Source organism: Pteropus vampyrus, unplaced genomic scaffold, assembly GCF_000151845.1.
Source record: "Pteropus vampyrus isolate Shadow unplaced genomic scaffold, Pvam_2.0 Scaffold9, whole genome shotgun sequence".
Classification (NCBI taxonomy): domain Eukaryota; kingdom Metazoa; phylum Chordata; class Mammalia; order Chiroptera; family Pteropodidae; genus Pteropus; species Pteropus vampyrus.
This window is the reverse complement of record NW_011888790.1, coordinates 10,022,831-10,048,637: the sequence shown is the minus strand read 5'-3', so window position 1 is coordinate 10,048,637 and position 25,807 is coordinate 10,022,831. Positions and strand designations below refer to the sequence as shown.

At 34.0% G+C, this 25,807-nt stretch overlaps 2 protein-coding genes and 1 pseudogene across 14 annotated transcripts in view; 2 read left to right on the top strand and 1 right to left on the bottom strand.

Moving 5' to 3' along the window:
- OSBPL8 (oxysterol binding protein like 8) overlaps positions 1-19,389 on the top strand; it is a 145,197-nt gene extending 125,808 nt beyond the window's left edge. For 6 of the 11 annotated variants that reach the window (XM_023521045.1, XM_011374586.2, XM_023521036.1 and 3 more), the window contains 7 exons: positions 932-1,021; positions 2,416-2,552; positions 4,200-4,385; positions 4,716-4,803; positions 11,612-11,717; positions 13,224-13,326; positions 15,118-19,389. In XM_023521045.1, the coding sequence (XP_023376813.1) occupies positions 932-1,021; positions 2,416-2,552; positions 4,200-4,385; positions 4,716-4,803; positions 11,612-11,717; positions 13,224-13,326; positions 15,118-15,250 (843 nt within the window). In that variant the 3' untranslated portion in view covers positions 15,251-19,389. The remainder of the gene's footprint in view (positions 1-931; positions 1,022-2,415; positions 2,553-4,199; positions 4,386-4,715; positions 4,804-11,611; positions 11,718-13,223; positions 13,327-15,117) is intronic. The other 5 variants (XM_011374602.2, XM_011374577.2, XM_011374609.2 and 2 more) reach the window with 3 other exon arrangements.
- On the bottom strand, positions 1,900-2,018 carry LOC111730045 (annotated as a pseudogene).
- Positions 19,390-21,210: 1,821 nt separating the features above from the next.
- Positions 21,211-24,803, top strand: BBS10 (Bardet-Biedl syndrome 10). 3 transcript variants are annotated; one of them, XM_011374565.2, is made up of 2 exons: positions 21,211-21,480; positions 21,879-24,803. In XM_011374565.2, the coding sequence occupies exons 1-2, from the start codon at positions 21,296-21,298 to the stop codon at positions 23,851-23,853; spliced, it is 2,160 nt and encodes a 719-aa protein (XP_011372867.1). In that variant the 5' UTR covers positions 21,211-21,295; the 3' UTR covers positions 23,854-24,803. The 3 variants fall into 3 exon arrangements, with proteins under 3 accessions (XP_011372867.1, XP_023376791.1, XP_023376794.1); XM_023521023.1 differs by having other exon boundaries at positions 21,277-21,415; XM_023521026.1 differs by having other exon boundaries at positions 21,278-21,410.
- Positions 24,804-25,807: the final 1,004 nt, after the last annotated feature.

The window sequence follows — 25,807 nt, the reverse complement described above, 5'->3', positions numbered from 1 at the left end:
ATTTTTGGTTGGCACCATCTTGTATTAGTTGAAGGGTTATAAACCCACCGAAATTCAAGGGAAAGGGCTGTAGACCCTACTTCTCAGTGTGAGAAGAGTGTATGAGTTAGAGGGGCAAGGGTAGGTAAATTTGAGACCATCTTTGGAAAATCCTGTCTGCCTTGGAGTGAAAGGGAAATTTAAGACCTTTTTACAGTGATTGGTGTAAGACAGTACACTGTGTTCAGGTAAAAACATTTCTATGAACTGTTTAATATTTAATAGCTCCTATGTTGATATCTAGCTCATCAGCAACTTTTATCTAATAAAAAGGATCTCCTTTAAGTATTATTAGATGCAATACCTTTTGATTTTTTTTTTTATCTCAACAAATTTTTGTTTGTATGGCAATAATGATATTTGAAAATAACGACTAAAGAGGTCTTAAGTAATTTACGATACCTTTAAGTATTAGATTTAGACATCAAAATTTTGTTACTGAGGAGAAACATCAGTAAGGCAACATAATAACTCTAATATTTTTTGGAGGGATTTTTGGTTCAGTATTGTTTTACTGTTTTATTTTGAAGGTGGGGGCATTTTTTCTTTCAATAGTTAACATCTCTTAAATGTACTGAGTTGTTATTGCTTCATATATTGCAACACTGATAGAGTACAGTCTTGAGTTAGGAGGGAGCACAGGACTTGAGCCAGTTATATAAGTGTGATCTTTCTCAATATGTGTATTTGGACTTCACATAGTATTTTTTAACCTGTTTTTTCCACAGCAACAAATTCATGTTTTTAATGGAACATTTCTGACTAAAATTTGAATCAGCATTTCACCAACACTGTAACAATAGTTACTTTTTCTGTTTTTTTTCTTTGCCTACATTGTATGTAAATATAAGTTAAAAGCAAAATGTTTCTTTAACATTTTCTCTTTTAAAAGCCATTTCTAGGTAGTAGTGATTGTGTTAATCAAATATCAGGGAAACTTAAATTGGGAAAAGAAGTCCTAGCTACTTTGGAAGGCCATTGGGTAAGTGTTTTTATATTTTAGTTTAACAAAAGAATTTTATTCTGTGGAAAAAAACTAACAATCACATTTTATAAGCTCACTTATTCTATTACTAAAAGTATCACTATTTAACATAACCTTCAGCTTAACAAATATTTCAGTGTTGATCTGTTATTGATAATATTTAGTTTTATGTGGTATTTAACTTTCCTAAACTTTAAATCAATAAAACCAGCTAATGCTTATATATCACTTACTGTGTCCTGCATTGTTTAAAAATGTTCCTCATATTAGCTCATTTAATATTAATGTAAAAACCATATGAGGTGTGGGTACTGTTATTGTCCCCATTTTATAGAGGAGGACACTGAGGCACATAGAGTTTAACTAATTTGTTCCAAGTAAGTGGTGGAGTGAGAATTCTCACCAGGTACTGTGACTCCAGGGCTGTGCTTTTATGAACAACAGTAACTGCCTCTCACCCAGAGGGCAGGGGCATTTCCAGTGAGAGTTATATTTCCTTTGTGGGACATGGAGAGTATATAGTGGTTTATGAGAGCAATGGCTTCTATTCACTTCTCTGCTGACCTAAATTCACATTTATGTAATTCTGTTAAGAGAAGCTTAAATGAATAAAATGGAATTACATCATGCTACTGCTCTGGCGCACTTTCACTGTGAACACTGAATATGTGCTGTTTTCTATGTCATAATCAGAAAATGATGAGAAATATAAGAAAATCAAACGGTCTAAAAACTCAGCTAAGAAGCCACATATGCTTTGTAATTTTTAAAACTTATGTCTATCTCAATACCATTTGGAAAAATGATAAAAATCTTTTTTAAAATGAAATTTCTAATATGCTCAAATTTTTAATGCTAAGAGGCTTTTTCCTGTTTTTCTACAGCACCTAGTATTCCTAAATGGTCTCTCGTCCAAGTACTAACCAAGCCCGACCCTGCTTAGCTTCTGAGATCTGATAAGATCGGGCACATTCAGGGTGGCATGGCCATAGACATTCTACATATATTGAGTGCGCGTAAATAGTCACTAACATCTCATTGTAGCTGCAGCAAACCCTGTGGGCCACTTTGGTGATTTCGAGATGGTTGTTGAGGTTTTGCATGTAATCGTTTGAAATTTCCTTACTAAAACTTGTGAAATCTCACCAACTTGTAGTGTATTCAATCAAATTTTTAAATAACTAGTATAACATATTTAATCTTAAAATGTTTTTATAAAAATGACAAGATTTGGGGCTTTCAGAAAAGTGCTAGTTATATTTGTTTTAAAACTGTTTGAGGGATTAAGTATCAGGAAGTATTATATTACTATACTATATAACCCTCTTTTAAATATAATTTTTTAAATAAAGATAATTCTCTACCTTAATTTTTAATTTCTTTAAATATAGGATAGTGAAGTTTTTATTAATGACAAAAAGACTGATAATTCAGAGGTTTTCTGGAATCCAACACCAGACATTAAGCAATGGAGATTAATAAGGCACACTGTAAAATTTGAAGAGCAGGGAGACTTTGAATCAGAGAAGTAAGTATATTCTTTTTCGGCTAGTTTCATTATGATAAAGAATATTTTTTTAATCCCTCAATGGTGTGGGTATTTTTCTCTCTTGAGTCATATTTTAATGCAGCAAAGTAGTTTAATATGTGTGGGATGTGACAGGATTCCATCTTAGTTTATGCAAATGTCAAATAAATATAATACAAATCATATTTACTTTTCTGCAGCTCAAAAGTAAAACTTCTCATTTTTTCCTTTCTCTTCTTATCTGCTCCAGGGCCTATTAAAATAAAAAGAAAAAAGAACCTTCTAGTTTGTCTGCATAAAATTATGGGACTACGTAATGGTTCTTGGTTTTTATCTGGTAGCTATTTTCTAAGCTGGGTGAGACATAGAACTAACTGTAGGTGAAGGACGTGGTGCAAAATCTACTTTTGTTTCATTTTCTAAAATACAAGAATAATGCCACTGAATGTGCAGGCTTCTAGAGGACTTACATTAGTTGGGTAATATTTAAGGCCATAGTTTCTGTTCTTAAAGTCATAAAATTCTTAGATCTGTAATACTTTTGAACCAAAATTTTTATGTACACATTGCCCAATTTTATTCTTACTATATTTTGTGTTAGGAGAAGGATGTGGGGCATCTCTGTAAAAGACATTATACTAGGTACTTTATACACATTATGCCGTTTAGTCCTCACCTCATGTTCCACATGTGTTATCATTCTTTCTAATGAGATTCAAGTCTCTCTACTGTGCTTCTACACTCAAAATTGAGGCTGTCAAAGATGGAAGAATATGTATGCACCAGTTCTAAAAATTCTGTTTCAGTTATAGCCACATGATTCTCTTCAGTCAGAGTGAAACTTTGCCAAGGCATCCAACAGTTTTTGAGGTGTGGATATAATTTAACTATTTTAAGATGAGGAAAATGAATCATAGACAGGATAAGTAACTTTAGGCTCATCAGCCAAGAAGTGGCAGATCGAGCCTTCAACTCGTCTGTCTAATTCCAAAGCCTTTATTCTTTAAATCCCAACATGCTTTTGTCTCAGGTGGGTAGAATACATATATTATATTTTTGTTTATCTGATATAAAACTAAACTTTAGTAGGGGAAAAGATGTCACCTCAGTAGTCTTTTCTGTTAAATCAGTGGTTCTTAACACTGGCTAAATATTAAAATCATCTGGGAAACATTTTTTTAAAAACCAATACTTGAGTGCACCCCCAGAGATTTTGATTTTAACAGTTCCATGATAAGTCTTGCATTCGAGGTTGGGAAGCGTGGCATTACACTATTGGATCTTTGATGCCAGTGGATCCTAAACAGTTTGTATAAGAATCATCTGGGGACCTTTTTAGAAATTTAGATTCTTGAGCCTTCATTACATTCCTGTCATCTTGGGTCAGTACCATTCATTGCCACGTGCTTAAGAACCAATGTAATTAATTTTTTTTTTTTTTTTTTTTGCCAAGGAAAATTAGTCTGCACTGTATCACTCAAGGCACCACTTTTTATATTTTGACTCATTTCTAAACATCTAAGCATAAGCTTTGTCAAAGCCAAAAACCCACATGGACATCACTTTCTCTCAAGGGGATTCAAATCTATTCAATGTAGATTTGATTTTCTGTTGCCTTTTTTAAATATTATTTTGCACATGTATTAGACTCTGGCAGCGGGTAACTCGAGCCATAAATGTCAAAGACCAAACAGAAGCTACTCAAGAGAAGTATGTTTTAGAAGAAGCTCAAAGACAAGCTGCCAGAGATCGGAAAACAAAAAATGAAGAATGGGCTTGCAAGTTATTTGAACTCGATCCACTTACAGGAGAATGGCATTACAAATTTGCAGAGTAAGTAATCAAAAAGAGTATATGAGCATCGTTGCCCTCATTTCTAGAATTTTTATTGTTATTGAAGTAGTTTTTTATTAAGCCATATATATATATATATATAAATTAGTGTGAGATTTTAAATTTGATGTTCCATTCATTATAAATTTTATTCCATGATAGTAATTAACCTACAAAATAAGGTGAGAATAAGAAGATTAGATATAATAAATATTAATCTTACCTCTAGGTTTATAATTACTAATGAAAATCTATTTTAAACTTTGAAAAAGTTTTTTAGTGTTTTATTTAGTTATTAAACAAATGGTGGTGTTTTTTTCACTTATATAGTACTCGACCATGGGACCCACTTAATGATATGATACAGTTTGAAAAAGATGGTGTTATCCAGACCAAAGTGAAACATCGCACTCCAATGGTATGTGATAAAAAAGTAACTAAATCTGCTAGGCGTATAAATGTTTTAACTCTTTACTAGTTAGTATCTTTGGCCACCAACATTTAAAATTTGGTTTCAAAATTTAAAATTTCGGGTCAGCAAAATGGAGTAGGCAGCTCCAAGCTCTTCTCTCCCACAAAGAAACATAAAGAAGCAAGCAGAAACTGTTCAGACCAAATTTCCCAGAACTTGGGAAATACAGGTTTGCAGCAATTAAGTGAACACTGTATCAAGAAAGAGGTGACTTCAAAGCAGTAGGAAAGCTTTATGGCATTTTTACTTGCCCTAGCTCCGACCCCTACCTGATGCAGTAGCATTGAAGGGTTCCCAGATTCCCAGCATGAGCCCTGGTTCCCAAGGGAGCAGAGCACACCTCACAAACTGTTTTGTACATCCATTGTAACCTCTCTGGGGTCTCTCTGAGGATTTATGCAGGGTCCACATCTCTGTTTTATCTAACTCAGAGTTCAGCTAGAAAGGCTGCAGGCAATGCTTGGAAGTACTGCAAGTGAAAGTAACTACAGACACCCAGTGCAAGAGATTACCATTGAAACATACAATAGTCAGAAACAAAAGCTGGAGAGAGATTCTTTGGCACACTAGGGCATTTTAAAATGACATGTGTTTAGGGAAATTTAGAAAGCCATGTAAATGTCCAAGGCAAGATGTTTTTGCCCAGAAAAGACCTATAAAAACCTAAGCTTTCACCTCAGGCTAAAACATGGGCTCTTTGCAAGCTTGGCTAAGTGTCGAAGGAGTGCTCCTGCATAGAGCAACTCTCCCTGCATAAGACTGGGAGAGTTGTTTTGTTGTTGTCTTTTTTGTTGTTGTTGCCTTTTGTTTTTATTTGTTTAGCTATTGGTGTTCACAGAAATCTCTATCAAAATACTAGCTGAACACAGCTAAGGAACAGACACTGCAGTGACCTGCACAACAAAAGTACAGGTTTTGCAAAAATAGTTTGGGAAATAAGGCATACAAAGGAACAGGAAGTATAATCCATTTAAAGGAATGAAATAAATTGACAAACCATCCTTGATGAAGTCCAGACACCAGACAAAAACTTTAAACCAAGGACACGTTCTTCATCCATGTTTTAAAAGGAAACTAGGACAAAGAACTAAAGGAAATGAAGGAAAAGATTCATAAACAAAACCAGAATATCAATGAATTATACAGAGGAATCAAACAAATATTGGAGCTTAAAAATACAGAACTGAAATGAAATTTTCACTAGAGATATCCAATAGCAGATTCAGGCAGACAGAAGACAGAATCAGCAAATTTAGAGATAGGACAATTGAAATTATTTGGTCTGAGAAACAGAAAGAAAAGAATGAAGTGAACAGAGCCTAAGGGAGCTATGGGGCAACATCAAGTGGATCATCATATGCATTAATGAGTTGCAGAAGTAGAAGAGGAAAAGAGGCAAAGGAATTCTTCCAAATTCCCAAATCTGATGAAAAACATGAATTTACAATCCAAGAAGTTCAATAAATTTCAAGTAGGATAAATTCAAAGAGACCCATACCAATGCATTATTAGTCAAAGCCAGAGAGAATCTTGAAAACATCAAGAGAGAAGCAACTTTCACAGATGAGGGATTTTCAGTAGGAGCAACAGCCAGTTTCTCATCAGAAAGCATGGAAGCCAGAAGGCATGACATGAAATATTTAAAATTTGGAAGAAAAACTTGTCAACCAAGAACTCCGTATCTGGCAAAACTGTTCTACAAAAATTGGGGAGAAATTGAGACATTTCCAGATAAACAAAAGCTAAGGAAGTTCACTGCTACTGACCTGTCCTATAAGAAATGCTCAAGGGAGTCCTTCAGATCGAAATGAAATGCAAAGCCATGTGAAAAATAAAGATTCTCAGTAAAGATAAATAGTTGGGCTAATGTAAAAGCCAACGTTATTGTCGTTTTAACTGATAACTCCACTTCTTATTTCCTATAGTATTTAAATGATAAATGAATAAATAATAATTACGAATCCGTTATTAGGCACACAGGGTATAAAGGTGTGGTTTGTGACAACAACCTAAAGAGAGGAGGATGGAACTGTATAAGAACAAAGTTTTTGTGGTTATTGAAATTAATTTAGTATCAGTTCAAACTAGATTATTACAAATTTAGGTGTAAATATCATCCCCATGTAACCACAAAGAAAATATCTAAAACATACATACAAAAAATGAGAAGGGAATCAAGACAATTTTATTACTAAAGAAATCAACTAAACACAAAAGAAGGTAGTAATGGAAGAAATGAGGAGCAAAAAGGTATAAGATGTAAAGAAGACAGTAAAATAGCAGAAGTAAGTTCTTTCTAATCAGTAATTACATTAAATGTAAATAGTTTAAACTCTCTAATCAAAAGGTAGATTGGCAGAATGGATTAAGATAAACATGATCCCACTATATGCCGTCTGCAAGAGACTCACTTTAGATCCAGAGACACAAATAGAGTAAAATGAAAGGATGGAACAAGTTTTTTCAGCAAATAGTAATCAAAAAAGAGCTGGGGTGGCTATACTAATATCAGACAAAATAGACTTTAAATCAGAAACTTATAAAACACAAAGAAGGACAGCATATATTGATGAGTCATTTTATCAAGAATATATAACAACTGTATATGTAGAAATCAGTTAAGTCGCAATATATGATTTTAACATTAACAAAATGGAGAAATAGACCATTCTATAACAATAGATGGCTACTTCACTATACCATTCTCGATAATGGATAGAAAATCTAGATAGAAGAGTAATAAGGAAACGGAAGGCTTGACTGACACAATAAGCAAGTAGGCCTGCTAAACATATGTAGAATAGTCTACCCAACCACAGCAGACTATACATTCTCAAGTGCATATGGAACATTCTCCAGGATAGACCATATGTTAAGATGTTTAACATATCTCAATAAATTTTCAAAAGATTGAAACGTGCAAAGTGTTTTTTAGCCGCAGTGACATGAAGCCAGAAATCAGTAATAGAAGGAAAACTGGGAAATTTACAAATATGTGGAAATTAACACACTCTTAAACAATCAATCAAATAAGAAATCTCAAGGGAAAATAGAAAAACTTACATGAATAAAAACAAAAGCAGAGCATACCAAAACTTATAAGATTAATTGAAGGCAGTACTCAAAGGTAAATTTATACAGCTTTGAATGCCTACATTCAAAAAGAAGAAAGCTCTCAAGTTAATAATATAACAATGGGGAACTAGAAAAAGAAAACTAAACCCAAAGTTAGCAGAAGGAAATTTAGAGCAGAGAAACAAACTAGAGAATAGAAAAACCATGAAACTTAAAGTTTGTTCTTTGAAAAGGTCAACAAAATTGACAAACCTTTAGCTAGACTAAGAAAGAAAAAAAGAACAAAAACACAAATAACTAAAATAATAAATGAAAGTGGAAATAGTACTACTGACTTTACAGAAATAAAAAAGATGATAAGAAAATACTTGAACAGTGGTATACCAACAAATTAAGTAACCGAGATGAATGTACAAATTCTTAGAGACACACAATTTACATCAGCTAACTTAAAAAGAAATAGAACATTTCAACAGACCCATAACAAGAGATCGAGTCAGTAATCCAAAACCTCCAAACAAAGGAAAATCTAGGACCAGATGGTTTCACTGGTGAATTCTACAAACATTTAAAGAAAAACAAACACTAATCTTTCTCAAACTCTTCCAAAAACAAAAGAGGTGGGAACACTTCCTAACTCATTCTATAAGGGTAGCATTACCCTAATACCAAAGCCATATAAAGATATTCCCCCCAAAATGAAAATTATAGACCAATATATAAATATATAAATATTATAAATATAGACATAAAAATCCTCCATAAAATACTGACAAACCAAATCTGACAGAATATAAAAAGATTATATACCATGACAAAGTAGAATTTATCCAAGGAATGTAAGAATGGTTTAATATAGGAAAATCAATTAATATAATACATCACATTAATAGAATGAGGGGACATACCACATGCTTATCTCAGTTGACACAGAAAAGGCATTTGACAAAATCCAACACTCTTTTATAATGAAAAAATATATATATCAGCATACTCAATGGTGAAAGACTGAAAACTTTCCCCATAAGATCAGGAACAAGACAAGAAAAAGAAAAGTTATCCAAAATTGAAACAAAGAAGTAAAACTACCTCTATTCACAGATGACATGATTCTACATATAGAAAACACAAAAGAATCCATAAAAAAGCTACTAGAGCTGATGAACAGATTTAGTAAAGTTGCAGGATATAAGACGAACATACAAAAATCAGTTATTTTTTCATACACCTACAATGAACAATCTCAAAAGGAAATTAAGAAAGCAACTTAATTTACAGTGTTATCTAAAGGAATAAAATACCTAGTAATGAATTTAACCAAGGAGGTGAAAGACTTGTACACTGAAAACTACATTGGTAAAGAAAATAAAGACCTGTACAAATGGAAAGACGTATTTGTTCTTAGGTAGGAAAACTTAGTATTGTTAAGATGTCAATACTACCCAAAGAAATCTACAGATTCAATGCAATCTCTGTAAAAATTGCAACATTTTTTTTTTCCAAAATGGAAAGCCAGTCCTCAAATTCATATGGAATTACAAGGAACCATGAATAGTCTAAACAATCTTGAAGAAGAGCTCAGTTGGAAGAGTCACGCATTCTGATTCCAAAATTTACTACAAAGTAATCAAAACAGTGTGGCACTGGGAGAGAGATATATAAACCAAAGGGACAGACTTGAGAGTCTAGATGCAAACCCATATCTATGGTCAATTGATTTCTGACAAAGTTGCCAAGTCCACTCAATGAGAAAGGAATAGTCTCTTCACCAAATGGTATAGGGACAACTGGATTTCTACATACAAATGGATGAAGTTGGACCCCCTTACCTCACACCATATACTTAACTCCAAATGGATTCACAACCTAAAATAAGAGCTAAAACCATAAAACTCTTAAAAGAAAACAGGGCAAATCTTCGTTATCTTGTATTTGGTAATGTATTCTTATATATGACACTAAAAGCACAAGAGACAACATAAAAATAGATAAGTGGGTCTTCATCAAAATTAAACACTTGTGGCTAAAAAGACATTATCAAAGTGAAAGACAACCTGCAGAATAAAAGAGAATATTTGCAAATCATTTATCTAGTAAGGGTTTACTAAACAGGGTATATAAAAATGTAACAACAAAAGCCAACTCAATTAAAAATGAGCAAAAGACTTGAATAGACATTTCTCCAAAGAAGATACACAAATGACCATCACATGTAAAGATGTTCAGCATCATTAGTTATAAAGAAAATGCAAATCAAAACCACAATGAGGTCAGGTATTAGTTCACATCACTAGAATGGTAATAATTTTAAAAATGAAAAATAAGTGTTGGTGAAGATGTGGAAAAATTGGAAACCTAGTATATTGCTGACAGAATATAAAATGGTGCAGCTGCTGTAAAAAAAACTATTTGACGAATTCCTCAAAAAGCTAAACAGAGAATTGCCATATATCCCACAATTCCACTACAAAAGAATTGAAAACAGAAACTCAGATACTTGTATACCAGGGTTGATTGCAGCATTGTTCACAATAGCCAAAAGGTAGAAACAATGCAAATGTCCAACAGATAACCAAAATGGGGTATATAGTTATAATATTATTCATAATATTATTCAGCCATAAAAAGAATGACGTTCTGCTACATGCTATAACATGGATGAACTTTGAAAATATTGTACTAAGTGAAATAAGTGAAACACAAAGGGCAAATACTGTATGATTCTACTTAGAATATAAAACAGGCAAATTTCATAGAAAGGTTAGAGGTTCCTAGGGACTGAGGGAAGGAGAGAATGGGAAGTTATTGTTGCAGTCTCTCTGGGATAATGAAAATGTTTTGGAAGTAGCAGTAGTGGTTGCACAATATTGTGAATGTACTTACTACTACTGAATTGTACACTTAAAATGATTAAAATGGCAAAGCTTATATATGTAATATGTATATGTATATAAACACAAATAAGTTATCACAATTTAGAAATTCAAAATATTTAAATTTAGTTTCTTTCTGTAACAACGCTAACATGATAGACACACAGGGCATCTGTATTTCCTTCTAAAGGTACAGTTTACTGATCACAATAAATCTTTGTATACTGAGAGTTGGATTACTGACTTCCTTTGTCATTTTAAATAGCTTCTCGCTAGTCTTCATCGGTCTCCAATTTGAACCTACTCAAAGAATGTGGATTTGGATTCTAAATGTTATAAAATTTTAAGTCTCCATGACTTGAAGTAGGAGGACAAGTGTAGGCTGAATACAGGACCTGCCTCATTATTATTTATTTTCTATAATGAAATTATGGAAATTTTAATTTTAAGCACATGAATATTTTTCAAAATTATTTCAAGGAGTAGGTAATTGGGGCTAGTTCCTATTTAGAACAGTAAACAGATGAGAACTAAGTTAAAGGCATGTGACCACTGGTTCCCTGGTTTTCTATGTATGTAAATTATCTTGCCCTTCCGATTTTAGTTTCTTCTATTTTTTTTAAATTTAAGACATATTTCCAGAATTGCAAGCTTATTAATAGTATTAAGTCTAAAGTTTATTATTCTAAGGAAAATTAGTCCTAGTTTATGGTTTGATATACTTTTGAATCTTGACAGTTTTACAGCATTGGTCTTTACAAAATTCAATGCAAATTCACATAATAGCATGATTTTTTTTTTTTCAGGTTAGTGTCCCAAAAATGAAACATAAGCCAACCAGGCAACAGAAGAAAGTAGCAAAAGGCTATTCTTCCCCAGAACCTGATATCCAGGACTCATCTGGAAGTGAAGGTAAAAATATTTATTGTAGATTATTCACTATAGGGATCTAAATTTTTAAAAAGATATTAATAAATGTTTAAAAAGATACCAAAATGGTTTTTCATATTAATTTAAGAAGATAATGTAAGAGATTTTGTGGGGGCAGGGATGGCGTATAAAAAATCCTCTATTTTACATTATAAATTTAAAGACCAGGCCACAGTTAAAGGCATGGGGAATGAAAAAATGGGAAACATGCAAATCAAAACCACACTGTAGTGTGGCTCTTACGCCTTGGTAGCTTCTGAAAAAATGTTGATGGCTTCTTAGATCCAATGCAGGAAGCATTCTTTGAGCTTTGAGCTAAGTTCCATGCTTCAGAATAGTTTTTCAATCTCAGAATAAATTATTGTAGTGCTTAGAAGTCACAGGCAAGTAAACTATAACTACATCAAAATTATGGACTAAATTAACTAGTGTTCTATTTTATTTAAGTCAAATAATGTGTAAACTGTGTTCAACTACATTAAGATATAACCAAGAAAGGATTAAGGTATGTCTGAGATACTATGAAACAATAAAGTTTTTTTAAAGCCATAGTCTCTAACTAAGCTCACACTGAACTGGGGAGCTCATTTTTACAGAGAGAACTCCAGAGGTGAATAAATGACAAATGCCAGGAAATTAGTAGATGAAAGTGGTGAAGAGCTGAAAGGAAAGGTAGCTGAATTCACTTTGAGGAAGTGTTCTTAGGGAACCCTGATGAATTGTAACGGACTACAGCAGTCTAGGCTTGAGAGATGCAGGTAGGAGCAAAACTACTGGAGTAAAAGATGAGTAAAATGAGCAAAAGTTTAAAAGCAAGAGTTGCATGGTACCAGTGTGCTAGAAGGGAGTGTTAGTTACACTGTTGTTCCCATTTCATAGAAAAGGAAACTGAGACACAGGTTAACCTGCCCAGGACCATATATATATGTTGTATATGCAGATATTTTTCCTTCTTAATTCACCCTGTTATCCTTCTGTTATATTGCCTATAATGTATCAGCTGACATTTATTGAGCACTTAACGTGTGACAATAAAAATTTCTAGAAGAGATTCAAAACCAGTTGGAAAGGTTTAAAGTTTGGGTGACTAGGGGAATAAAGATGATATTAACAATTAATAAAAAACTGAAAAGGGAGCTAAAAAAGCCGAATTCTTCAAATGTAGGCAAATGGGCAAGAGACAGAAGAGAGCAATACCTTGCCCAAATTAATATATGTATTTTTAATGAACTATTTTGTCTATTTTAATTTAAAAAATAAAACAAATTTAACTAATTTGTGGTTACATTAAGTATGTAGTGTTCTACTTTTGAAATGATATGATTAAAACTTCAAAAATGCAGAGTATTAGTATTATCATGTTAATCTCTGAGCCATAAAAATAATGCCTAGGAAAATTTTTATTACATGAGAATCATTAAGCTGAAATGTAGATTGTGTATAATCTGTTCACTATTTTCACCAAGTTCATTCTAAATGTCCTTTTAGCTCAATCAGTAAAACCAAGTACAAGAAGAAAGAAAGGGATAGAACTGGGAGACATTCAGAATTCCATCGAATCTATAAAACAAACACAGGAAGAAATTAAAAGGTAATATATACTGACAGTGACTATTGTTTGAGTTCAGAAGAGTAGTTAAGAATCCTGTTACGTAGGAAATATATGCTGACTTTACATTTTTATATCATTGCTAAGCTAAAATAGAACCTTGGCTTCCATCACCTGATGACTGAAATGTATGAAATTCTTTCAGCACTAAAATATTGGCGGAGAGGGGGAAGTTATTTTTTCTCATCTTTGAGGGTGGAATTGGAATGTCTTTATCTTATTGCAGAAGCATACTAGGAATGTAGCTGGGTTGGATGTGGAAGTGAGGTGGTTTCTAGTTAACCTAAAGGTTTCTGCAGTCCCTTTTGTACATGGCTAATGTTAAGTGCAATGCAACAGTTGTTGAAAATTTGAAATATTTTCATGACAATGAGTAAATAGCCACCACCCTAAGACCTTCAAGTGCTCCACTTGTAGTCCCAGACTTTTCCCCACACACACCTCCCCATGATCCAGCAACTACCTACAAAGTTTTCTTTGGAGGGAAAAGGGTCCTTATCCTGCTGTGCATTGCTAAGGCTAGCATGAGTTCAGATTGATTGCCTCCTATTGCTATATTAGATGCTCAATTTTTAAATATTAGCCAGCCTGCTTTTGTGTATTTGGCACTTAATGTTAGATGTTATGGAGGATTTTCTTTTAGAGAGATTTTCTCTGTACATGGTGATCTTATGATTCATATTTAGTTGCTATTTTCATCTACAGCCTATCTCCTTCCATCCCTCTACACCCATCCCATCTCAAGTCCTATGAAACTCCTCACATCTCCAGAAAATACTGCTTTCTCTCATCTTTTCTCATCTTTTCTCATCAAATCCACTTCTTAGATTGCCCTTCCTCCTACTCTGCCCATCAAGAAAATCCCTGTTTATCCTTCAGAATATTTCAAATGCCACCCTTTTTATAACATTGCTAATTATTCACCCTGTACTGTACAATTATTAATCTGTCCACTAGGCTTGTTTAGCTTCCTATACATATTCATTTTAAGTGCTTACTACACTACAAAGGTTGTTATTGTGTCTGTTTACTGCACCTCTCCTTCCATTAGACGTGAGGTCCTCTATAGCAGGGAGCATATCTGCTGCATCTCAGTATCATTGGTCCTTATATAAAGTGCTTAAGTCTCCTAATTTAATTATATATATTAATTAATGAGCCTACTTGTTTCATCTGTTTCTTTCTCTACACTGGTAAGACATTAAAAGAAGTCAGAAAAGGTCTTCACTAATCAGCTCTTTTTAGCCAGAGTATTTAGGGTGGCGTGAGGATAATTTAAGCTCATTTCATGACTAAATTAACATTTTATTTCTGTTAGCATATGAAATTTCTATAGCGCATTCTTCAAATTAGGAATGCCATGAAATCTGTTGTATTATTTTTTCCTGGGTAATTTAGGATTTTTCTCCAGTTCAACCTCTCTCCCCCTAAAGATAAAAGAACCTTAGTGGGTCAACTAAGAAGCAAAATTTTTGTTTTAAAACCACTGTGATAATAGAGGTTATATATTTCGACATCATCAAACTTTAATAATTTGTTTGATGCACATCATTAAGTAATATGTGTGGTACAATGTGGAATATAGATTTAGACAAGACCTAATAATGGCTCTACATAGCATAATCAGCTCCCTGGTAAGATAGTAGTAACTGATTGAACTAGTTACTTTTGTTCATGTAATTAAGTGCTCTGTGACCATATGTCAAATTATGAGTTCTGTGCTGACATTTTTGACAAATAATTATAAAACTTATTGTTGTTTTTTTTTCGTAGAAATATTATGGCTCTTCGAAATCATTTGGTTTCAAGCTCACCTGCTACGGATTATTTTCTGCAACAAAAAGACTACTTCATCATTTTCCTTCTGATTTTGCTTCAAGTCATAATAAACTTCATGTTTAAATAGAAGTTCTTTACAGTTGAATCAATGAACTGGAATGATCAGATTTGGCCTGGGACCAATGTTCAAGTTGGTTTGGTCTTTATTAAAACATCACAATATTTCTGAAACAAAACCTTAGATTTAAATGTAAAGGTATTGACCTTTCATACCTTTTATCCTTAACTTGGAATAAGAGTTATTCTATTTCATTATTAATGTGAGCTATATGTTAAGTGCCAGAACATTTCTAGCTTTTGTGAAAATGTGTCTACATGTGAGTATAATAAATCCACATGTGTACACAATTGTATCTTATGTATACCTGACAGTAGTCTTCGTATTCTATAGTATGTTCTGAGATACAGCACTAACGCTCATAACAAAAATGCTATCAACATTAGTAATATATGTATAGTAATCTATTTTCTTCATAAAATAGGCAGAAAACTTTTATCAATAAGGAATTACAAAATGGGAAATGATGGGATAATAGACATTATAAATAGGTCAATACACTGTACTGTTAAAAAAAAAAAATCATTTCCAAAGCACCCAGTTCAATTGTCTTCTTAGAACCAGCTAAAAAAAGTGTGGTCAAAATTAATATATCGAGAGGTACAAGGTGGCAAATTGCTTTTTAAAAAGTTTACACAAGATTTTTTTAACCCCTAGAATTTAATATTTATATAGATACAAATGCACGTACGTGTATATCAACATAAAAAATGGTATGCAGCTACTTGGATCTATAGATTACATCTTTCTTATCATACCTATATAATACCTTAAGCACTTATTGAAAAAAGCGTGGTCAAAATTGGTTGCTATCCTTTTTTATTTTTGTTTTTTTAACTCGGTCCAATAACACAGGCCAAATTCTAGACTTGTTTATAGGGTATATGAAATGCTGGTAATACATGTTTTTTCATTATGAAAAACTTACTTTAGTTTTCATTTAGACCCTAGTGTGTCCAGTGAAGAAGTAGAATAGAAAAAATTAAAACTAATATTTTACTTCAAAAGCCAAATAAGAGAAAGGCTATAAGAAAAGATACTTGGTGTGGTGGCATTTATGTGTACATTAAAATCATTTTCTTTAAAATGTGCAATAAATTGAGCATCTAAGAACATCAAGTTCTGAAGTTTAATTTTTTTTATTACCCTCTACGGTTCTTAGTGACATAATTCTGTGGCAGAAATGACAATTCTTCAAGATTCCTTTTTATTCAGGCTCAGGCAAACTTTTTCCTAATTTTTTTTTTTTTTAGTTTAACATTTTTACTTTATGTCTTTACATAAATATTTATAGTCCTCAAAAGCAATTTTTGCAAATGTAAGTTAAGGTTAGGAACACATTGTTCTAAGATATACCTTAGAATCATGAAAGTATAGATTTCAAAATGGATATTAATGAAAATGATGGTCAGAATAATTGCTCTGGCTACATTTGCTTTTGTCTAAGAAGAGACTGTTGGACACTAGTAAAATTACAATCAATTGTTTAATGCTATGATAAAATGAAAGAATGGTTGCTAAATTACGAAAATTGAAAAGGACAAAAAAGAGCCTGCTTTTTTCCTGATGTAGCTATCTTAAGTATCCTTAGGTTTTATGAAGAGCTATTTCCCATGTATTTTTGGCAAAACAATGCTATATTCTGTATGTACATGTGAAAACATTTTGTAAATTGATTAAAACACAGATAAGATGTACCTATACCCAGGATAAGTATTGATATAATTAATGTAACTGCACTAGAACAGGTGGAGGTTTTATGTTTGTATTTCATACCTGTCACTGTAATATTGTACTCACTTTCTGTTACCAATGTTATGCTCAACTATCTATTCACTGATATATATTTTGTAAATATTGTACAATTTGAGCTTTTTATGGTTTAAATCAGTATTAATTTATATTATATATAATTTGGCTGATCACAAAAGTCATTTCATCATTAAACCCTGAAAACTTAAAATTTTTTGTTGGTAACCCCCCCTTTGAGGTTTTAGTCTTATCCACTTGTGGGTTATTTTCATTTGGTCTAAATAGTGTTTTATTTGTATATGTATCTTTCTAAGACTGGAAAGGTAGTTATTTTCTTTATTCTTAAAAATTTTCTTTTTAGGACAGATGTTATGGGTTCTTATTACCTACCCAGAGTCAAAAACTATTTCATGAGAAAGAGCAGGATTACTCAAGACTGTTTCTTGTACACTCAAAGCATTTTATCTAATCTAATAGTCTTATGCTTTTAGTTGTATGAGCTCCTTTCTGTGAACTGAACACAAAACTCAGGAATTGGCGGCTTAATGTTAGATTACTGCTTATACCAGGCTTAGTACGTGAATCCTTTAAAACAATTAACTTTGTATTTAGCCATATATGTAAATGACTTTGAATGTTCTCTACCTAAGATTAATCTTCTTTCACACGTGAATTCATAACAATTGTGATTTACAATTCCCAATTGTCTGAGAGCCTCATAATGGTTTCTAGGATTTAAGAACTTATGACCTGTTATTTTCATTTGATCAAAAATTTTATTTTTTCAAATGAAAATTTAGGTAAGAATTATTGAAATGTGCTTTTCTGTTTTAGTTATTAAATGTGCTATGCCTTTGTTATTCACCATTTAGCAAGATGCAGCTGGCCCATGAAAAAACAATAATTAGGGCATGTGAAATAAGTAAAGTTTCAGCAATAGATAGTTCACTTGTATTTCATGTCAATACTTTTTTGTATCACTTATAAGGTACAGTGTAATCTTTGTCACCATTCTGTTGAAAAAACTGGCCTTGTAAAATACAACCCTCATTTAGTATTCACGCTTTTGTGCCTTTAAGAAAATACTTTTTGTCATTTTATGTTACAGAACTATAATGATACAAAGTGTTTATAGGCTTGTCATAAAAGGATCATTTTTCTGTGTCACTTTATTTCCTTTTATATAGCTAAGTATATTTAAATGGTAATGCTGTACTTTTATAACGGTTTGTCTATATAGCTATTTCAAATATATTATTTACCCTCACACATCATTGAAGTAGATTTGTCAGATTATTCTGAGTATTGTAAACAGTGCCTTTTTGATGGAATTCACACTGTTTTGGTGTCAACTTGTGCCATATACACACAAAATTCTGTGAAAGGCAGTTTTAACTTTTTGAAGAATATCTTAGTCAAATATTTAAGAAAACAAATGTATAAAATTCCATTTTTCCCAGTGTCTAGCATTTCTAGTGAGCAGTGAATATATTTTGGAGTTGTTTTTTCTTTGTTCGATATAAGGTGATGATGGCATTATTGATACTGTATATTATTTTGAATTATGTTAAATTTAGTACAGAAATAAAATATTAAAATTAGCATTTGTACCAAATTTTCCAATTTGAACAGTGGGGTAGGGGAACCCCACAGAAATCACTAAGTTAACATTTCAACTTCTATTTTATTTGACTTACATGGTAAAAGAGGTTCTTTAAAATGTATAATCTGCCACTATTACATAATTTGGTTTCATTTTGTTTACCTATAGTGTGAATTTAGTATATTTAACTTACCTTTTGTTACTTTTAACATACTGTTTGTTTCGTTAGTTTTTAATTGAAGATGGACTGTTAAAATTGTATAGGACCAGTGTTTCCTAAGCATAATTAACATATTTAGAAGAGCTACAAGAAACCCATGACAAAATGAATGTGAATATACTTTCTAAAATATTTAGAAAATTTTCTGCATTATGTAAAATTATTCTATTACAATATTGAAAATTATTTAAAGACAATGCCACAAAATATTTGAACTGATGAGCCACAGAACTTCAGTTGAAATTTTTTTCACTTTTTATCATGCTAAATGTATATCTAAGTTAAAATTCTGATTGATGGCCATTTATAAATTCAAACACGACCACTGGTCAGTTTTATATAATAGAAGTATGTTATCTGCAGTGTAAGTACAGCACACTGTCAAATTCTTTTCCTTGAGGTGCATTGTAAATGTACAGATAGTCATAGGCTACTGTTTTGTAATGTATTACATTTCTAATCTCTTATTCCCAACCTATCATAAATGTTTGCAGAGACAAAACAATTTTTCTAATGATCTGTAAAATTATGCTAACTTCTTCAAGTAGGCATTCTAAATAAAATTTTTAAAAAGAACAAATTGTGATCAGATTACTTTGACTTATGATGATATATGGTGACTAAATTACTTAGTCCTAATTTTTAAATTAAAATAAATTTTTGCGTGGTGGTAATTGTGAAGGTTGTGCAGGGCTTGGGACTTCACAGAATCCCTAAAGTTTGCTTTACTCTATATTCATTCTTCCTAAGTACTCATAATCTTAAGTAGAAGTTATTCCGATTTCATAGATGAAGAATCTGAAGCTCAGAGAAGTTAAACAATTCCAAAAGCTTCATAGTAAGAATGATAGCGAGCACCAGTTTGAATCCATGTTTGACTTCAGTGCGCATTCTTTCCAGTGTACACTTAACTAGAACTCTGATCGCAGCTCTTCACTTTTAATGTTTGGAACAATCTGCTGCTCGAATCCTATGAGTAATGTGACCCCTTTGTGATGGGTAGAACCGGAAAATACTTTTCTAGTAAGCGTATACACAAAACCCATATGAAAAAGTTTTTTCCCCTCAAATCACCTATTTATACTGAGTCAACTTCAGATGAGTTCCAAGAAATTATCCTTCTCTGGTTTTCCTCCATCCTCCTCCCCTCCCTTTCTTGCTTTCTCCTCGGGGTCCAGTTGCTTCTGGCTAATGGTCAGTTGGTTCTGTCTTATTAATTGGCAGGAAAAGATGGGAGGGCTTACAGGTTTCTCCTGCTCCATGCATAGGAATAAAGTAAGAAAAACAACTCACCGTTCAATTCCAATGAAACATCTACAAGATAATTTTCTTACTAATATTGCCCACTCTCTTAATAGATGTCCTCTATTATGCTAATCGTCTCTTCTGCACCTTAACCAAATATCCCTTTCTTGTAGAGAAAGTGGGCCCATTCAGTGGTGACATGTCAAGAGTAATTTGATGAGTGAGCTGTACATATCTGACTGTTGAGTGCTTAATATATGCTGGGCACCATGTAAGTGCTTTGTAAACATTCTCACCTTCATTTATATCTATAATCTTTTTTTTTTTTAAGATAAAAGAAGTGGACAAAAGTTCCGTAATGAATGTCACAGGTAAGTAAATGGTAGAGCAAATCCAGGTCCAAATCTTAAGCCCATGCTTTTAACCATTTCATCCTTAAGAGAGCATGTATTTTAATATATAAAGGTGTTCCGCTTGTTTTTTCTCTGCCGTTGGACTGTATCTGTCAGGCCACTGTTTTTAAAACATACTATTGACCACCTATGTGCCTAAGTCATCTGTCGCCTCTGCTAAAGATAAATTGTGGTGGCTGGCATTTCATAGTGATACCTGGCCCAGGAAATGTGGCAAAGTACGCCGCGGAAAGCATAAAGCCTGAAGCTGGTGACCTTGACCAGGCCCCTCCCTATCTATCCTGCATCCCTAAACTGCTTTCGTGAATGGAAGGAGAGCAACTAATGGAGAGTGGACAGAATATGCATAAGTCCAAGGCAGAAGTTTTGCTACGAAACGAGGAGTTTTTAGTGGGGGCAGGGAACAAAACGAGTCCTACCCGCGGTGACCATTCCCTCCTTCCCATAGGCTCCATTACCATGCCGACTTAGGAAGGAAACATCTTAGGAGACAAAGGGATTTGGTGGTACTCGAAGCTACCGGAAGGGAACAAATTTACCTAGGGACCAAGGGAAGGCCAGCGGTTTCCGCTCCAAGGACAAATCCTGGGAAATCCTGACCTCTTTTCTAACTTCCGGGCTATTGAACCGCTAGCCTCAACCCGCAGAAAAGCGCCGCTTTTCAGCCGAGCGGGCGGAAGGGCAGCCTCCTCGCCCAACCAAGAAGCGGAGCTGCCCGGGTTTCCGGCCTCCCCGCCTCTTCCGCTTCCGGCCGTGCCACAACCCGCCCCTCCTGGCGGTGGTCGTAGTCTGCGAGCAGAGCGGCGGGAACTCGAAGGGCTATGGCCGCTGCAGGGTCTGTGAAGGCGGCGTTACAGGTCGCGGAGGTGCTGGAAACCATCGTGAGCTGCTGCGTGGGGCCTGAAGGTCGTCAAGTTCTGTGTACGAAGCCTACCGGTGAGGTACTGCTCAGCCGGGATGGAGGCCGCCTCCTGGAGGCGCTACACTTAGAACATCCCTTAGCCAGGTACCCGCGTCCCACACTCCCGCCGATTAAAACGTGCCATAAACGAGCACCCCAGGCCATATCCCTGAACTTATCCCTGAGGCTATGCTAGAAAAACTGACTTTGGCTAAGACCAGTGTACGCTCAGGGTTACAGCGATGCCTAAGGGAACACTTTCCCCGGACGTCAAATCTTATCAACTTCTAAGAACACTTTTCATTCCTCTCTCCTCCCCGCTCCACCCAACTCTAGAATCTTGGAATAGAACAAAATTACTTGGCAAAGGAAAAACTAAAACTATCAATGGGACAGTATTCACATTTTATGCTTATAGCTCTGAAAACATTGTTTCAACTTGATCCAAATGTAGGAAGGCAGCCCACTGATAATCTGAGTTGCTTTATTTCTTTTTTGTACAGGATGATGGTGGCATGTGTTTCCAGTCATCTGAGAAAAACGGGAGATGGTGCTAAGACATTTATTATCTTTCTTTGCCATTTACTCAGAGGACTCCATGCAGTCACAGACAAAGGAAAAGATTCCTTGATTTCCAAAAATATTCAAACCCATGGAAGGTATTGGAAAAATTGTTGTCAGTGGAAATTTATTTCCCAAGCTCTTCTGATGTTTCAGACACAAATATTAGACTATGTTATGGACCAGCACTTAAGTAGACACTTTTTTTCCATCTTTTCTTCATCCGCTAAAGAGAGAACGTTGTGTAGGAGCTCTGTAGAGTTGCTCTTAGGGGCATTCTTTTGTGGAAGAGTGGGAAGAAATAATCACGACTTTATTTCACGATTAATGTGTGACTACTTTTTTAAGTGTATGGCTTGTGAAAGTGGGTTCAAAGAGGTATGCGAGTTAGTGGATGACTGTTTTGTAGAGTTGAACGTTGGTGTCACTGGCCTTCCAGTTTCAGATTCCAGGATCATACCAGGACTTGTGCTTCACAGAGACTTTTCTGTGTACTGTCCAGCAGATGGTGACATAAGAATAGTGCTAGTAACAGAAAGTATTCAGCCTCTCTTTTCAACTTTTGGAACAGAGTTTATTCTAAATTCAGAGGCACAGTTTCAGACATCTCAATTTTGGATTATGGAAAGGACAAAAGCAATAATGAAACATTTACAGAGTCAGAATGTAAAATTGCTGCTATCTAGTGTGAAACAACCGGACTTAGTTATTTATTATGCAGGACTGAATAGCATATCAGTGGTGGAGTGTTTATCATCTGAAGAAATTTCTCTTATTCAGAGGATCATTGGTCTTTCTCCTATTGTACTACCGCACGCCTTTTCACAGTATGAAATTTCGAACACTGCTTTGGTGAAGTTTTATAAGCCCCTTATTCTTAGATCCAAAAGATATGTTCATCTTGGCTTGATTAGCACATGTTTGTTTATACCACACTGTATAGTTCTTTGTGGACCAGTGCAGGGTCTTGTTAAACAACATGAGGATGCTTTACATGGAGCTTTTAAAATGCTTCAGCAGTTATTTAAAGACCTTGATCTAAATTACATGATACAAGTCAGTGATAAAAATCATACATTAAGTCCTCTTATTTATAAGAATATGACAGAAAGTAATCAGTTACTAGAAATTGGCTCAATACAAAGGCCAAATCAGGGCACAGTTGTAAAGAACAAAGATGGACTGGCAGAAACTCAGAGATATTTAAAAGTACATTCAAATTTGGTAGTTCCAAGTGTAGAATTAGAAACACATATTCCATGTTCAACACCAAAAGTGACACCAACAGATACATACCAGACAGATGAAACATTGAGATGTTTATCTCCACACAAAACCAAGATAATTGATGACCATGATCCATTTGAGTGTAATTCTTCTACAAATTCAACAACAGAAAACGGTAGACTAGAAATTTCTTATGAAAATTTAAAGATCACAAAAATTGCTGGAAAGGGGAGTATGTTACCAGTGAGATACAAGTCACTGGAGATGGGTGCTGCCCAGAATTACTGTTTCTCGTCTATACCAGCAGGTTGTGTTTTGCCAGTGGGTGGCAATTTTGAGATCTTGTTAAATTCCTATCTTCTCAGCTATGCCAAAAAATGCCAGCAATCAGAAATAGCCATGGTTAGTAGGATAATAGCTAATGCAGTTTTAGGCATTCCCAAAATCCTATATAAGTCTAAAAAAGGAAATCACAGCTTTCCACAAGTATATATGAGAGCTCTCCATGCGCTGCGAACCAACCAACCCATGGTAAGCAGTCATACAGGTTTGGAATCAGTCTCTGGTAAATACCAGTTACTAACTTCAGTTCTTCAGTGTTTGACAAAAATTTTAACCATCGATTTGGTAATCGATATTAAGAGACAGCCTCAGGAAATTTATGATCTAGATTCTGAAGAAGAATTATAAAATTAAGTTTTTAATAAACCAAAGTTATAATCTAACTCAAGCCATGAAGGAGAGCAGGTATGTGACCATTGATTCTCAAGGCAATTCAGTCTAGTAAGGAAAACAGCATAATTTAAAAAGTCTTGAGAGGCCAGCAGCATTCAGACACAAATGTTAAACTACGTTATGGAACAGTTCTGAGGAGGTAGCCTTCAGATGAGGGAAGCCAGATCTGACTAAATGTGTTCTTCTCCCTTATTGTCCCTGCGTCTCAGCTCTGTTAGTCTCTGTGTTTGGGAGGGGTGTTTCTTTAGGGCTTTTCTTTACTCTTCTCTATCTTTTTTCACTTTCTTCATCTCTACTCCCTCACCTTTCTGTGTTTAGTTCATAGAATCATTTAATCTCAGATTTGGATGGGGTCTTCAAATGCCATCCTATTTTAATTGTTTATAAAACATTTGGTTCATTTAAAATAACTTATTTTCCCTACTCATAATTTCTTTTTACTTTTATATGGCCCTTTATTTCCATTTCATGTGGAAAAGCCTGAAGAGAGTCTCACCATCCATGTCATTGAATATGTTACCAAAAATATGACTTTATGCATTGTGAACTTAATTTCATTTCTGTAATTAAAAGTTAATTCCAGAAAGGATATGAAATTTATACTTTAATTTTCTCCTGGCCCATAAGAGCTTATAAAAATAATTCATGTATTACGTATTTGCTTCTTTTTTCTCATACTTAGTGCATATCTAGAATTCAGTAGTAACATAATCTAAAAAAATTTTTCTAATGTGAATTTTAAAGTGTTTATATTTTATTTTAAAGGCTTATAAATGCAAATTATACTGTATGTCTACCCTCGATAAGACAGTGTCTCCTACTTTTAGTACTCTGTAATACCCAAGACAGTGCTCTGTTTATACCAAGTATTCAAAGTGCTTGTTGAATAAAACTGTTATCTTTAATTTGTTCTCCTAAGTACATATTTCCAGTTAACTAATTAAACAAATTCTTATTGAGTGCTTACTATATGCCAGGTACTGAATATACCCTGGCAAACATGTGTTTCCTGCCTTCATGCACCTTTTCTCAAAGGTTAATGGATAGTGACACTACTTGGGTTGAATTTAGGAAAACTGATGTTTAAAATTTAGTAACAAAAGGAACTCTCATACACTGCCAGTAAGACTGCAAATTGGTACAGTCACTATGGAAAACAGTATGGAGGTTCCTCAAAAAACTAAGGATTGATCTACTATATGATCCAGCAATCCCTCTACTGGGTATTTACCTCAAAGACTTGAAAACCGATATCCAAAATGATATTTGCACACTGATGTTCATAGCAGCGTTATTCACAGTGACCAGGACATGGAAGCAAATGAAGTGTCCTATGATAGATGATTGGCTAAAGAAGCTGTGGTACATATATACAATGGAATATTACTAGCCATAAGAAGAGATGTAATACTGCCATTTGCGACAAAAATGGATGGACCTCAAGGTAATCATGCTAAGCGAAATAAGCCAGACAGAAAAAGTTGAAAAGCACATGATATCACTTATATGTGGGATATAAACCTAAAAGCAACAAATGAACAGAGCAAAGAGACTCATGGACATGGACTATAGACTAGTGGTTACCAGAAGGTAGGGAGTAGGAGAGGAGAAGAGAAGTAGACGGTTAAAGGGGGTCAAATATAGGGGGTTAGGGGGAGGTTAAGTGGGTAAAGGGGATCAAATATATGGTAGCTGAAGGAAACGGCTTTAGGTGGTAATCACAATAGGATACACAGATGTCAAATTGTACACCTGAAAATTATATAATTGCATTAACCTGTGTTACCCCAATGAACTTAATTTTTAAAAAGTTTAAAAAAAATTGTAGGCATGAACATGCAGGTGACATTCAGCCATTAAGTCATGTACATATGTAACTCTTGTGGGAAGTAAAGTTATAAGTTTTGTC